The sequence below is a fragment of the Amblyomma maculatum genome, chromosome 1, assembly GCF_055883805.1.
Source record: "Amblyomma maculatum isolate TAMU_Amacu chromosome 1, ASM5588380v1, whole genome shotgun sequence".
In the NCBI taxonomy this organism is placed as follows: Eukaryota; Metazoa; Arthropoda; class Arachnida; order Ixodida; family Ixodidae; genus Amblyomma; species Amblyomma maculatum.
In genome coordinates, this window is record NC_139344.1 from 439,996,458 (window position 1) to 440,012,412 (window position 15,955).

Consider the following 15,955-nt stretch of genomic DNA (forward strand, 5'->3'; position numbering starts at 1 on the left):
TACCTTGCTGCATCTCGTAAATATTTGCCGCAAGGAATATCATCCGCTTGTTGCCCAAAGTCTGCCACTGTTGCACGGGTATTCAGTTTTTCCGGTCCCTACTCTACAAACACAGTGTTTGGAACTCGCACGAAAGGCTGCCAAAGCGAAACATTTTCGGTTGGGGCTTGGAATTCAGAAGCTGCTCGTCTTCGCCCAATTGAGTCAGTTGCAAGTGGAACAGTGTAGAGCAACACACGCGCATACCACCGCTGTTAATCTTTTACCTTCTGTTAATCATCTCCTTTTGGTTGTTATTTTATTTTTGTTAACGCAAACTGAGTAAAAAAAAAGATTGCGTAAACCGCGGCAGCTCTTTGCAGCTAAACTAGTGAGGCCGGCAGAAATGAAACGATCAGGGAAATGAAGGAAAGAAAGGGGCGAAAGAAGAAAGAACAGGGAAAGAAAGCACATCGCTCACATCAGCTAATCGGCTTAGATACGTTGCGGCTATTCAAGACACTCTGTGTGCAAATGACTGCAACGTGTGCCATTTCTCTGTAGAATGCCCTGCCGCCCCCGCTGCTATCCCCGCGTCCCCACATACCAGACAGGAGGAGCCGCGCAGCGCGTTCCGGTTCGAGGCTATTTTCCTCCTCGCCGCGAAAACGGTCTATGAGAGACGCCGTAGTGGAGGACTCCGGAAATTTTGACCACCTGGGGTTCTTTAACGTGCACTGACATCGCACAGCACGCGGGCGCCTTGCTTTCCGCCTCCACTGAGTGCGCAAATGCAAAGATGCTTATCTGCTGCGATCTTGTGTGTATGTCACCTGAGTAAACATGTTTCCTATATTGCTGTGGTTCAGCCTTGTTTCATAATAAGTGCATCTTATGTAGAATGTTTCAAGTCATAAAATGAAAATTTGGCTCCGCCCTTTCTGTTGCATTGTGCGAAGCTCTCGTAATGGTGTTTATGGCTCCCCACATGAAGATCAATGAACACGACGCTGTGTGTCCCTCTTTTCTAGTGTGGTTGTCTGTTTTTGAGTTGTTCTTCAGAAGTGTTTGGGGGCATTGATCAGGCTGTCGCTATTGTTCCCGAAACGCGTCCCCTATAGTCAGCCATTTAGAGCGAAAAACGAATTTCCTAAACTTTGGATTTCACCTTAATTAGACGCCAGAAATCGAGCCCTTAGAGTTAGCTGTGGTGGACCCGCAATGATTTTAACAGACTGAAGTGTGGGCTGGCTATTGCGCATTACAGCAGTGCAGGGAAAGCGAGAGCCCATAGCTGGCATCATCTTTGAAACTTGAAGGATGTGAAATAACTGAAGCAGGGAACTGAAAGTTACTCCTAAAAAAGTTATCAATGCTGTTTGCTTGCAACAACATTCTTAGGTTAAGTTGGTATTACACTGGCGTAGATGAGGCGCATTTTATGTCCTGCGCTAATGTCGTCGTTGATCAATTGGTCATCAAAATTGTATAATTAGAGCATTCACTTTAATTTATTTGGTGTTAGAGTACATTTATTCTTGCTCCTATGCTCTCTTTTACAGGTGACATATAAAACATTTTTATGCAGCTGTACAGAAACGAGGATGGAATATGACGCCCACATCTGCGTAAACCATTACGTGGCACCATTGACCACCTTGTCGGATTGTTCAGTGAATGACTGCAAAAATGCAAATGTATGTCCTTTTTACATGCCTAAATATAGATATCCTATTTAAATACTTTAGATTCATACCCTAGTCACATATTGGTTTGGTTTGTGGTGTTTAACGTCCCAAAGCGACTTAGGCTATGAGAGACGCCGTAGTGGAGGGCTCCGGAAATTTCGATCGTCTGGGGTTTTTTAACAAGCACTGCCATCGCACAGCACACGGGCGCCTTACTTTAGTAAAAGTTGAAACGCCGACATAAGAATACAAATTTTAAAATATCAAGCACAAGTAGCACAATTTATGATTTCCTGCCAACTACGACACTGCTTTTAGTTTTCGTGTCTCCTGATGTGAATGAGGTAGGTCATCTTCCCGGTGGGCCTTCAGTATCCCCTGGACTTGAAGTAGTGGTCGTTAAAGGTGAAGCACAGGTGGGCCACGTGTACACCGCCCGTGAGTGCAGCCACCGTCTGCGAAGGTAGAAAGCGCCTTACAGGTTCTCACAATTTATGTGTTTGAAGATTGTACCACTGGCACAAAAAATGCAAGCGCGGAAAAGCACAGTATAAGTCACATATTTTCAATGAACATATGACCCGCGCCGTAAGGAAAGGAAGGAAGGGGAGTAGATAGAGAGAAAGAGGAGCCGCAGTGAAGGTCTATGGGGTAATTTTGACCACCTGGGGGTCTTTAACCTGCCCTGACATCGAACAATTGCGTTCCGTACATTTTGCTTTTCGAATTTACAAACGTTTCGCTATCGTGGCAGCTTTCTTTCTCTGACAGCGATTTGATGAATTCAATCAACTAGCGGGAAGCCAGACTTTTCTCTGTAATACGTATGAATCCCAAGAAATCAGTGGAAATAATGTTCCAACCATTAGGCACATCGTCCATGCAACTTCCTGTATTGAAGCACTAAGAAGAACACATGCATTGTCTTGTTTTTAAATAAATCGAATCCAATGGCAGATATTGCAATACCGCGTGAACGTTGTTCAGATGATAACAGGCTTTCATGGGCATGAAATTTGCACTTTGCAAAAATAGTTTGTAAAAGGCACTGTGATCACAGTTCTTAATTATTGTTATGTAGTAAAAGGTGAATTTTTATTTTCGGTACATATGTTCTCATTTGCTCTGAAAAAAAAAATAGATTTATTGATTGAAAATTTTTGATAAGTTAAATGCATTCCCCGGACCAGCATTCAAAGTCTTAACCTGAGTAACAAAAAACCTCGTCTCTAAGAACCGAAATGATGTTGATGATGATGATATAATAATAATAATAATACTAAAAATATTATTCTTTTCTGATTCCTTGGATTCCTAGTTAATATGCCTTAAGTCTTTCTCTTAAAGACCATGGCACCAATCAATACTTAGAACATTAAATGTCACCAAAATACCCTAATATGAAATCAATAGAGCTAATCGTTGAGATTGAACGAACTAGAAGGAAAAAGACGGAGAGAGAGAGAGACGAAAATTCAATAAAATAAATAAACCATAGAGAAAAATGCAGAAGAAATTCCTGTTAGATCCTTACATACTTTACTTTTAGATCGTACTAAATGATCAGAGTGCATAAGCAGAGGGACAACGCCCAGCGCGCTTGCATTTAGGAAACCGCGTCAAGCGAATCTTCAGGGGTGCGGAACCTTAATACTCACACCCGCGAGCTTATTCGCGTTGTTTCCAAGCATGTAGATTCCGCTTCCGATGATTAGGATCGTGGCTGTGGCTTGGAACAGCAGGAACTAGAAGACGTGAAAAAAATATTTTAATTATAAAACGCGTTAGACAAGATTATATATCCGAAATATTTTTAATATTTCGAAATGTTTCTATGGCAAGCAATAAAACAAAACACATTGTGAAAAGAATCCTAATCTTCAGAAGAATTGCACTTTGTATCAAGTCAATGAAATATTTGACGAAAGTTTTAGGTCTGCGTTTGGAGAATGATGATTCATTTTTCGTATTAAATTCTCACATCCTCCTGGAATCTAGGCGAAATCTTTTGTTTTGGACAGTATTTACTATCCATGCAGTATCACACGTTTGAAGCTAAGCTGGTGAGAGAGTTACTAGAAGAGTGAGAGCTAAAACATACACTGAAAAGAAAGATGTAAACAAGCCTGAGGGCTTCAGGAGTTGAACACGACTTCGTTATAGACCTCGCCAGTTCGCATCATGCGTAGCCTAATTCTGCAATCATTAATGTGAAAGCATTTCTTCCTTTGTGATTTGTGTTACCAGAACCTTCACACTGGCACCGGTATAGGCTATGTATTGTCTTGATCGCATGGCCCATGTCATATTCACTAATGGGTGCTGCACTCAACATATTTGAGATGTAGTCGAAGAGCGAGAAGCATCCCCTTATAACTTTCGCTGCACGTTTTCGTTTAAGTACACCGTTGAGTTCGGTGCCTCTCATTTCTTGCAAAGTGACCCTCCTTCTTGTCTGGTAACGTTAAAGGACGCCGGCATCGGAGTTCAGCGAACCTCATTAGCATGCATGTGGCTGACGATTGGCGGCACGGCTGGAAACTGGTTGGTCTGAGTGCTTTGTGGCGAAGCGAGACCATACGAAATGGCTGAGTTAGCATGGCAGGAACGGCCATCTCTTGTAGCCCAAATGAGATGTACGGATATTTCGGAATCATAAAAGAACACTCGGCTCTCAAGTGAGGTGCACTATTTTATACTGTACGCTGACACATTTGTATGGTTAGATTTTAATTATGAGGGATGCGTACGCTCTGCCTTTAAGATCAGGACGCAGTACTGTACGCTACCAACCGACATATATAACGCCCCGCTTTACCCAATCCGTATGAAATTTCATGCGTGGCCTAAGGGTAACATAAATACAAGGGTCCTGGAAGGCTTATTCGGAAAACCCCTCCCATATGAAATGTGAGACAGGAGTTGGCAGCTGCTGCGAAACTCCAACGTGAGGTAACTCTACATCCAATCAGTGTGAGGCCATTTCAACTCGCGATTTTGTAGCAGGAGCCACATTCGGCTACCAGTCGAGCAGTTCGCTGTTGAATCCCTCTGGAATGTACGGGATGCGCCACGGAGAGGAGGAGTTGGTGCGAGGGCGTGACATCAGAGATGAAGGGAGGGGCTGCTATTGCCGCGCGCGACGTCACACACGTGCCATGTGATAGCTATGCGCATAACTGCGCATGCACAACTGCGTTTATAAACAGAGGAGAGACACGGCGGCCGCAGCACAGCAGTATCGTATGAAGAGAGTCGGGGCGCCCTCAGCGGCGGTATCGACAGGAAAGGCTCAATTCCTCGGAACCAGTATTCGTCGCCTGGCAAGTGACCATTCAGCAGAGAAAGAATAACGAAAGATCAAGCAAGCAGCAGAGACGCCTGGATAGAGAGAAGAACGTCTCGCTAAACGGAAACGCCAGGATGCAGAGCGTAATAGGCGGTGCACAGCAGCGTAGATTGAGTCTTCGGAAGATTAAGGGCAACGTAATAGAGCAACAGAAGAGGATGTAAAGGCCCATCGTGTTACTGTTCATGTCATTCGACTGTCTGAAAGTTCATTTGCGACTGGTACGTTTTAAGCATACTTCGTAAACAATACTTTTGGACTCATGTGCAGTGCGTGCGAAGGATTGTGGCCGGGTTTTACTATACTGACCACCGCGCCGTCTGCTTTTGTGTGAATGAAATAAAAAAATACGATATGTGAAGACGAATTTCTCCTCATTGATGATCAAGTTTGTTTTGTGTGTGCGTGTGCTCATCATAAACCTTTCTGTCAATCTTGCTCTTGCCATGTGAAACACACCTCCGTTGTGATTATATTTATGTGATATTTGTATGTATTATTTACTTTTCACCTGCTTGGGCCGAACATTTTGGTCGGCAGTATTGTATAAATAAAATAATAAAAAATAAATATAAGCTCAACAATAGGCTAGGAAACATGCGGAAACCAGACGAAAGAAGCTCTCGCTGCGTATGTCCAGCTGGCGTAGCTGAGCTATACCATTGCCGGTTTTTTCGCTCACAATGCAGACAATGCCTACAACACCTTTGCGGGATTTCGTACTGAACGCCTTTAAGGCTACCAAAATAAAAGAGCTTGATATTTACCTCAGGTAAGCTTGAGCTAAAAAGGGATCTTACGATAGTATGCTGATTTTTATGTGTGAAATACCCTTGGTGGAAGTTGTATGATTGGTGCCTAATTTAGCGCCAAAGTGAATGTGCGTGGATAGGACACTTAAAGGCAACCACAGACGAGTCATTAAAGCTGTCGTGTCGTTGCATTAAAGGCAAAGCTTAATGTTTCATTCAATGTTTGTAGCTGTATAAACGTCAAATCTCTAGCCGAATAGAGGATGCAGCACAAGCTTGTACATACAGCCTTGCAAAATTTCGTGATTTGGCCTTCCTGACGTAAATAGGCCCCGTACACCAAAAAACCGGCTTCGGCGGCCGTCCTCCGGCACTGGCGTTGAGAGCGAAAGATCACAAGCATGGCACTGGCAGGCGGTAGCTGGTAGCTGACGTGAGCCAGCACTGAATGGTCGTAGGGTTGTCTGGCAATACGTTTGGCAAGAGCTGTTAACTCAGGCCTCTCCTTTCATATGAAAGGCTGATGTCACAATCAGCCTGCCAGGACCGTCGAATTAACTTACCCTTATAGGCCACGTGGGCACGTTCATACGTGTTGGTTAAAGCGGGGCTTTTGATGTAGGCTGGTAGCCCAGCTTGCGCGTCATAATCCAATAGGCGGAGCTTAAAAGTCCCCATAATTTGCTCACCCTGAGCGGGAAAGAGAAGCCGGAATCGGATGTAGCCGCAATGCTTCATGCGGTGGAAGGAACCTACTACAGCCCCCAAAATAAAATGAAGCACACCAACGAAGAAAATTTCGTTTCGCGGCGCGCCCTGCAAGCGGATGCGCATGTGTATGGTTTGGATGCTTGTGGGACATCCGGCTTCACGGTCTTGGTGTTCGCCTCATTAACAGCCAAGACGAAGGAAAGAACATTTTGCACAGGTCCGTGCTCCATTTTATTTTGAGGTCATTAGTAAGTCTTTCGCAATGATTGCGCCGCCACTCACGTAGAAGGTGGCGTGCAGCAGGAAGTAGGTGCTGTCCGAGAGCGCGGCCGAGAGCAGCATCTGGGCGCAGTGCAGGCTGCTCTGCAACGACGCGCACTGGGCGAGCCACAGCGGCCATGGCTCCGACGATGACACCCGAAGCGACCACGGGCTGTACAGCAGAGACAGCAACGCCATGCTTCCCGCCTGGCAAAAACATCGGACATAAAGTATGTTAAGCAATGTCCCAAAGCTCAAGGGAACAGTAATAAAAAACTGACAAAGAGCTTTTACGATATATGAAGTTTAGCACAATAGCAACTTTATATTGCAATCCAGAAATTAAGTATAAAAGCTAATCAGTTCGGGGAAAAATTTTTTAAACCTTTTTTTTTCCAAAGAAGAATGGTAAAAACAAAACATGATATACTATGTGAATCCGGACCAATAATAAAACACTTTCGCATATCACCAGTGCTGCTCGGAATGTCAGCTATAACAAAGAAAAAGTTACGACTATGTCTCTTTTGACTATGGCATCAGACTTTCAAATCAGTTCTCAAATTCAGCCACAGTGGCGCCCAATAAGACTCTCTTTAGGTTGTTGAAACTCTGAAGAACAACATACAAAAATAATAGCGTTCAAAAGATGCACTTAAAATAACGAGGCTCACCTGTGAGCACCCTTCGAAGTACCTGCTAATTTAGCGAAGACTGGCTGTACGAATCAAACTCGTATCGGGCTGCACCACCACTAAGACCCTATGCTGTCACATCCAAAACTTTTGGTCAACATCCATCGACTAATTCAACTTACGCGCATTGCGTTTCACACCCGGGAGAGAGCAAGACGGCATGTTTGCTCATAAGGCTGTGTAAACGAACCCAAAGTGTGCCTCTGACAAAGCACCTCGCTGCGTAAGTGCAAAAGAGAAAACAAAGCGGAAATATAAACTAATTATTCAGCTATTCGCTTGATGACGCCAAGTATTCATGTTGGTCGCCTTCATCCCTTTTCACACCGCACGAACTCAACCGATGTTTGTGCCGGATGTCTGTAGCCGTAGCGAAGAAAAAGTTTACTTGACCGCCATCTTGTGCAGCGCTCATAAACCACTTTTTTATGGACGTTAGTCAACACGAATCGAATCAATCTATCTCAAATGCCTCTATGCGTGACCTCATTTAACCTTTACGTAAATCTATTACGTTGCTGCATAGGTGATACCACAAAAAGTAGCTCTTTATATTTGTAAAAAATAAAAAACTATGCTTTGGCGGGCCATTACGAAACCAAAACTATGCTGTTGAAGTAAGTATCGGTATCAGTATTGAACCTTCTAGTTTGTATTTTAAATCTGCTATTCACTAGCGTTCTATTTTAGGAGGAAAAAGATATGAAGTCACAAAGTATCGACCTATCTTCGCAATATTTGTGTTCTCGAAGTCATTCGAAGGAGCCATTATTAGCAGATTGGAAAAGGTTACCTCTGTTCATATTGTTATCGACTCGTCCCAGTATATCTTTATAAAAAATAAACTGACCAAGCAAGTTTACTCTGTGTTAAAGAGAAAATGATTGATAATACCGGCTCCCAAGGTAACGCATTTGGTCGGAATCGGACTTCTAAATATTTGATTCGTGCTGCATGAAATCATCTTGAGAAAACTTAAGGGGTGTGGAATACAAGGAACTCTCCTTAATCTGGTGAATGTTCATTGAGCGACAAACTTCAGTTTGTGAAATGCAATAATTGTGATTCCAATAGCTTGTGCGTTCCCAAGGTTTGCCACAACTGCGAATGATTATTTAGTAGAATTGCATGCTTGAATGCTGGCGAAAAAATTTAGCTGAAACTTGTGCAAAACCATCTCTATTATTTTTAGACATGTCATTGTCCCAATCGACTACGCGCTTTCCATAAGGTATGCTAACAAACATATACGCAAGGTAACGCCTCAGAAATTTGTTGGTATCTGCTTCAGTGACAACGTATCCTGGTAAACACATATTTGAAACTTGCCGTGGATCAAAGCAAAACCGTTGGCTCTCTCTGCAGGATCAGTGACCTCTTTACCGGTTTGTGTTTTTAAATATTAACGTATTGCACTCTATATTTATAAGTTATCTAATTGTGCACTGCGTGGGGCATCACAACTTCAAGTAGTTATAACAAGCTATTGATTCGCAAAACGGCATTCCGAGCTATTAGGGTTGTAAAGACAGACCGGCAAACTTACCAATGTCACTGTATGCCAAAGGCATAATCTGCTTAAAGGAAACCGAGCCTACATATACTGCTTGTTATACATTATAATAGGAATAGGCTGTTTCCCATCACTATTAATCGGCTTCCTAGCAAATACGTCCTCTGGCAACACAGCAACATGGTTCTTAAAATGAACACAAATTACTAAAAACAAAAGTTTAATTACCAGATTCCAGGCTGCTCTCAATAACCCACCCAGAAAATTCATGTTTAATCTTTGTGAAAGTATCCAGGGTAGATGAGAGAAAGAAGATGGCTACAGGGCATGAAAGACGTCTGAACAAGGGTTGAGGTGGTGCCTCAGTTCGCAAGGCGGAGAAGTCCCCTAGTCGGAACGTTGGTTGAGCTTGCGAAGTGAGGCACCCCGTCAACCCTTGTTGAGCGCTCATTCATCTCTAAGGGAAAATTTAAAAGAGCTAAAAAAAGGAATTACATACTGGTTTAAATATTTAGCTGTTTTGTTTTCTCTTTAGCGAATGAAAATTTTTGCCATGCCATGTCGAATGTACGACTTGCTTTAGTGTTTTGTGCTATTTTTGTTGTTTGCTTTTAGTGCACAGTGTACTCTATGTTTGTGCATGTAATTTTTCTGCTGTTATACTGCAGTACGTTGTAAATGTGCCCTTTTCTATAGTCTGTTAAATTATCTTTTTTGCGCTGCTCACTGCTGCTGATTGTTTTAGGGAACTGTGACCTCATCACGCCTAACCGCCTTTTGTCACAGTTCCCTCGTTCATTCTAAAAAAAGAAATAAATACAATAAAGTGAAATAAACCAGAGGATATGTAAACTGAAACTGGGGCTCAATCTAACGCCGATATTGTACGAAATGCGAATATCTGAACTGTAGGGATAATGGCCCCCATCGACACTGAGCGTTCTTTAAATTAGCACCATCTCGAAGCAGAGGAACCAGTTGTGTGTCTTGGGCGTGCTGTATCCGAAGAGGGAGCGCTCCACTTCGGTGACAAAAGCAGACCCATTCTTCACGGCCAGCACTGAAATGAAGATTATATGAAATCAAGAAATGTAACTGGGTCTGCTCTTTGTTTTAGCTGGCGGCACTTATGGTCTATTATGTTCCTCTGAGCTGCTTCAGCTGTGCAATAGAGCCTGATGAAAAGAGAGCTAGAGGCCGTCTTGCGGAATATAGGCACTATTCGAGGGATACGCCAGAAGACTTCTCGCATCTGCGCAGAGGGTGATATGCCTGTAACCTTTTATTGGTTACATCTGCTCTTGACGACTGGAGGGGCAATAAGTTTTTTTTCTCTGTTTGATTCCCCAGTTTAACTCTGAAATATTATTGTCCTTCTAACTCTAATAGGAACTTCTGCGACGCACCTGCCGTCTTGAGGACGAAAACGGACGCTTTTCATAGCCTACTTTTCAAGCTTAAGTCACACCTTTCTTGGAGATCTCAGTAGGACATTTTTCTGACGCCCATTGTGCACGATCAACCCCGGCACATTCGTTGTGATTAGCGGGATCAAGAAATGGCAGAAAATGTTCTCTTATTTACCTATTTCAGATCCATTCCAGGCCAAATGCGAGGTGTTTTTAAATGTATTCAATACAGTGATCATCTAGGCGGCTGCATTTTCAGCTCCCATTGCCCGTCATGCCGTTAGAGTTCTGTCCACCAAGGCTACAGGACCTCCCTATTTGCGCTGCAGATTGTCAGACAAGTTTCGAAAAGTGAGTTGTCTCGTCGCTGTAGGTATTAGTCTAAGATAGCGTGAAACACAGCCAACATCGAACAGGCTTTTATTACCACCTTCAATATAAATATTGCAATGGCAGATGATTATTAGTCTTAGGGACTTTCTAGCGTGGGCCACCCTAACACCAAGGAATGCCGCCGCCGCTCAAGATGGCATTTGTCCACATCTCCTTGATATGCCCTCGACTCTACATGACGGTCACAGAGGGCGCCACGCTCCGACAAAAAAAATACTTTTCTCCTTAACCACGTCCTTAAAATGCAAGGTGACGTTGGGAACGGCCGAAGACAAAGTATATTGTGCAGAGGTCTTTCACACTTATAAGGAGTGCTGCGGCATGTATAGACGAGGCTTGCCAATTGATGGAGAGCAGTTCTTTTGTTGTCACTGGGCGGTGTGTCTTGTGTGCCCGTGGGTGCGCGTGTGGACATGAACGGCTGGGTCACTTTTTTCCAAAATGTTTTTGTATACTGCTATGCACTGCAGCGTTTTATCTTTTCCAGCTACCGTTTCCCGCTACAAAAGATTCAGACACAACTACTATTACAATGGGCCAAAATCTGATATTCCGTGGCCAGTGAGCGCGTATGCAATGGCTGGTGAAAATTATGTAATCCTCTAACCCGGCACTCACGCTTCAACATTTTCATTCTGGGAATCTAACTTGATATAACCTCACAAAAATGGCGTTGTCATTGGTGGAACATTCCGCGAGTACTACTGCCGATAGATCGCCTGTGTAAATACCAATATGCATTCCTACAGTGGAATAATCTAGGTGCACCACAGAATAGACTGGATTTTTTTCATTACGGTCCCAGTAGCAGATTTTAAGGCAGCAGCTATAGATGGCTATTGCCGTTGTCGTCTAGTTTGGAGGAAACAACTATTTTTGGGGTACTAGTGCTCAAAATCATGAATCCCTCCTATCCACATTTGAAATAGGGAGCAGAAAACAGCGCTGATAATGATCCCTACGTGATGTTCAATAAAAACAATACTGATGAGACACATTAGGACCCTAATATCAAAATAATCCAATGATATACCCTCGGTGTTGTGTATATTGTCACGGAATTGACATACGAACCTCTTCCATCGGGCACTGTGGAGCCCTCGCATCGACAACCGCACCGAAGTGGTGCACGTTGTCCGCATGAAGCCTTATTTAAAGCGGTAATGTGCAGTGTACTATGCGCATGTTTCATTGTGTAGGTCACCTTACCCCGCTTCCGTTTTCTATTTGGTTTCTGTGCTGATCCTTTTGTTATCGCTTGCATCGCCCATCGCTCGCGCTTAGGCTCTGCTTTCGCTTTTTTATAGGAGGAGGAGTAATGCCACCTGGCGTTATCGAGATTATTAGGTGGCGTTTTAGGAAGAAAGGACGCTGAAGTCGGCTCATGCGCTGTGTGCAGAACTCTGGCTGTGGGTACAGCTCCACCCTGTCTTTTAGGCACGTGTGGCCCTATTGTCCGTGAGTTTACATAACTAGTGTCCGTGATATTTATAACTTAAAAGAAAAGCCTTAACCTGGGGATATAAAATCACTTTCCGGATTCCCTAAGCAGCTACAACGTCACATGTTTTCGTGTCTCGCTCACGCCCTCAATATCGTAAGTGGTGGTGTCGGGGCATGTAATAAATAAAATGGTCGACAGTTATGACGACAGTTATACGCAGTAACTACGAGGATGTCTTCTCGGAGGAATTGGGCCTGATGAAGGGACCCCCAGCCAGCTTGGTGCTGAAGGACGGTGCGCTTAGCAAGTTTTGCAAGGCTAGACCGCTTCCGTATGCGCTCCGTGACAGAGTGGCGAAAGAGTTGGATCGGCTAGTGACGCTAGGCATAATATCGCCCGTACAATTTTCGGACTGGGCGACCCCCATTGTACCAGTGCTTAAAAAAAGATGGCACAGTCCGGTTTTGCGGGGGTTTTAAGACAACCTTGAATCAGGCTTGTGCACTTGAGCAGTATCCCCTTCCGGTGAATGAAGACCTGTTCGCGTCGTTGAGCGGTGGTGAAGTTTTTAGTACACTTGACCTGAAAGATGCCTACAACCAGGTGCCGCTAGACGAAGCGTCACGCAAGGTGTGTATGAATATTACACACAAAGGGCTCTTCTGTTACAACAGGCTGCTGTTCGGCATTTCTGCCCCTCCTATATTTCAAAGGAAGATGGATACCATTCTAGCGGGCTTGCCTGGAGGGCAGGCATACTTAGTTGACGTGTTGGTGTCTGAAAAGGCGGCAGACAACGGATCTCGGCTGAAAACAGTGTTGCAGCGATTTCGAGAGCACGGGTTAAAGCAGCGATACGACAAATGCAACCTCAGCCAGCTATCGGTTTCTTATCTGGGACACCGTATCGATCGTCTCGGTCTTCACCCGACGGAAAAGAACGTGGAAGCTATCATGAAAGCACCAAGCCCTCGTAACGTGAGCGAGCTGCGTTCTTCTGTTGGAATTCTACCATTTTATGCACGGTTTCTGTCGAATTTGTCAACAATGTTGTCCCCATTATATCAGCTACTAGAAAAAAATGCGCGATGGCTGTGGAACCACCCCCAGGAAACAGCGTTCGTCAAGGCCAAACCGTGTCTCAAGGATGCCGAAGTGCTTGCCCATTTTGACCCGTTAAAGGAGCTGAAACCAGAGTGCGACGCTTCCCCACACGGCAGTCGTGCAGTACTGTTTCCCACAGTAGGTAGCGTCAACAGACCGATCGGATTCCGTTCAAGGACTTTCACGAAAGCTGAGCGGAATTACGCACAGCTGGAGCGTGAGGCGCTGGCCCTAGTTTTTGGGGTCACGAGATTCAGAGACTATCTGTTGGGCCGTGAATTCACCTTGGTTATAGACCACCAGCCTCTCCTCGAATTGCTAAGGGCCGACCGCCCGACACCCTCTATGGCTGCAGCCCGCATTCAGCCTTGGGCACTCAATTTCGGAGGATATCGTTACAAACTTCAATACACTCCCGGAAGGCAACTGTTGAACTCGGAAACCCTCAGCAGGCTTCCGCTGCAATCACTCGGTCCTAGCATGTAGCCCCAAGAGCCGCAAAAGTGCGTGTTGTCTTTGGACAGCCTGGACGAAGGCACAGTCACTACACGAGAGCAGAAAGACCTTACAGCCATCGACTCGACCCTAGATCGCGTCAAGCATTACGTGCTACAAGGTTGGCCTAGAAGCTCGAAAGGCCTTGAGCCGTGCCTGGCGGCATTTTTTCACCGCCGACTTGAGCTCTCCCTGGCACATGGGTTAATTTATTGGGGCCATCGAGTGGTCATACCGGCAGGTACGCGAAAACGATTGCTGCAACTGCTGTATGAAACCCACCAAGGGTCTTCGCCGATGAAATCTATTGCACGATCGTTGTTTTGGTGGTCAGGCCTAGACCGATAGATTGAGGAAATGTCAGCTGAGTGCAAAAATTGCACCGACAACTTGCCCATGCCGCCAGCCGCTCCACCAGCAAGCTGGCCACAAACGTTTGAAAAATGGTCACGCATCCATGTGGATTTTGCCGGGCCGATAGAAGGCAGGTTGGTGCTCGTGCTAATCGATTCGCACGCTAAATGGATAGAAGCGCTCCGTCTGAAGCAAGCAACCACAGCATCTACAATCCACTGTTTGCGGGACATATTCAGCCGATTTCGAGTGCCCAGAATGATAGTTTCTAATAATGGAACACAATTCACTAGTCGTGAATTTGCAACATTTGTCGAGAACAACATCTCACACGTTAGGACCGCCCCCTTCCATCCGCAGTCTAATGGGGCTGCTGAAATAGCTGTCCGAACGGTGAAAGATGGTCTCCGGAAGTTGGGGGCAGGCAAATTGGAGCACTAACTTATGCGCCTACTGCTCAATTACAGAAGGACGTCCCAGAAGAGCAGAAAGTCTCCATCAGATATGCTTCTAGGATACCAGATTAGATCGCGCCTGGATACGTGTTTCCCGAAGGGTAGCGGAGACGCACTATTGGATAGCCAGGAGTGGCTGCCCCAAATAAAGAGTCGTGTGCACGTTCGCAACTATGAAACAGGAGACAAATGGATACCAGGTGATGTGACATCTACGCCTGGGACCAGAATGGGTACAGTAAAAACGCCTGGAGCAATTGTCCGGTGGCACGTGGACCAGATACGTCTTCGGCCTACAGAAACACAGTCACCCGACACTGCGGAAGACGCGCGCCTGGACGATGCTACATTCAGGCCAGAGGAATCCGCATCACAGCTGGATGCCAGACTCCAAGGATCTGCTTCGCCGCCTGCAGTTGGGGATCATCATGCTGACGGCGCCTTCCCGTCACTTCCGTCATCCGGGGCAGTAGTGTCAAGCGAGCCCGCTCAAGTGCGACGACGCTCGACGCGGACGAGGAAACCATTTGACCGATTTTAGGAGGAAGAAGTGTTATGTCACAGCGCTGTGTCAAGTGCGGGCCACACACTGCGCAAGCGTGAAGTTTTCTTGCTGTCTCGTATGTCCCATTTCCATTCTCTGTCTCCCCTGTATTATATATCATCATCATCATCATCATCATCATCATCATCATCATTATCAGCCTGACTATACCCACTGCAGGGCGAAGGCCTCTCCCATATTTCTCCACTTAACACGGTTCTGTGCTAGCTGCATCCACTTAACCCCTGCGAACTTCTTAATCTCATCCGCCCACCTAACTTTCTGCCGCCCCCTGCTACGCTTTCCTTCCCTTGGAATCCAGTTTGTTACCCTAAGCGACCATCGGTTATCCTCTCTTCGCACTACATGTCCTGCCCATGCCCATTTCTTCTTCTTAATTTCCACTAGAATGTCGGCAACTTGAGTTATTTCTCTGACCCACTCTGCCCGCTTCCTATCTCTTAATGTTACCCCTACCATTTTTCGTTCCATAGCCCTCTGGGTTGTCCTCAACTTAAGTAGAACTCTCTTGGTTAGCCTCCACGTTTCAGCCCCATAGGTTTTTACAGGTACGATGCAACTGTTGTATACTTTCCTCTTGAGCGATACCGGTAAGCTGCTGTCATAATCTGCGAGTGCTTGCCAAAGGCGCTCCATCCCAATCTTATTCTTGTTATTTCCTTTTCATAGTCCGGATCTGCGGTTACTACCTGTCCCAAGTAGACATAATCGCCTACTACTTCCAGTACTTCGCTACCTAATGTAAACTGCTGTTCCTTCCCGAGGCTGTTGAACATTACCTTAGTCTT

At 45.2% G+C, this 15,955-nt stretch overlaps 1 protein-coding gene and 1 pseudogene across 1 annotated transcript; one reads left to right on the forward strand and one right to left on the reverse strand.

Annotated features, from left to right (window-relative positions):
- Positions 1–2,035: 2,035 nt before the first annotated feature.
- LOC146209540 (uncharacterized) lies at positions 2,036–11,384 on the reverse strand. The gene is made up of 5 exons (XM_084580433.1): positions 11,369–11,384; positions 9,905–10,008; positions 6,762–6,947; positions 3,326–3,412; positions 2,036–2,122 (listed from the first exon to the last, which is right to left on the reverse strand). The coding sequence occupies exons 1-5, from the start codon at positions 11,382–11,384 to the stop codon at positions 2,036–2,038; spliced, it is 480 nt and encodes a 159-aa protein (XP_084436559.1).
- Positions 11,385–13,526: 2,142 nt separating this feature from the next.
- LOC146209541 (uncharacterized) lies at positions 13,527–15,143 on the forward strand (annotated as a pseudogene).
- Positions 15,144–15,955: the final 812 nt, after the last annotated feature.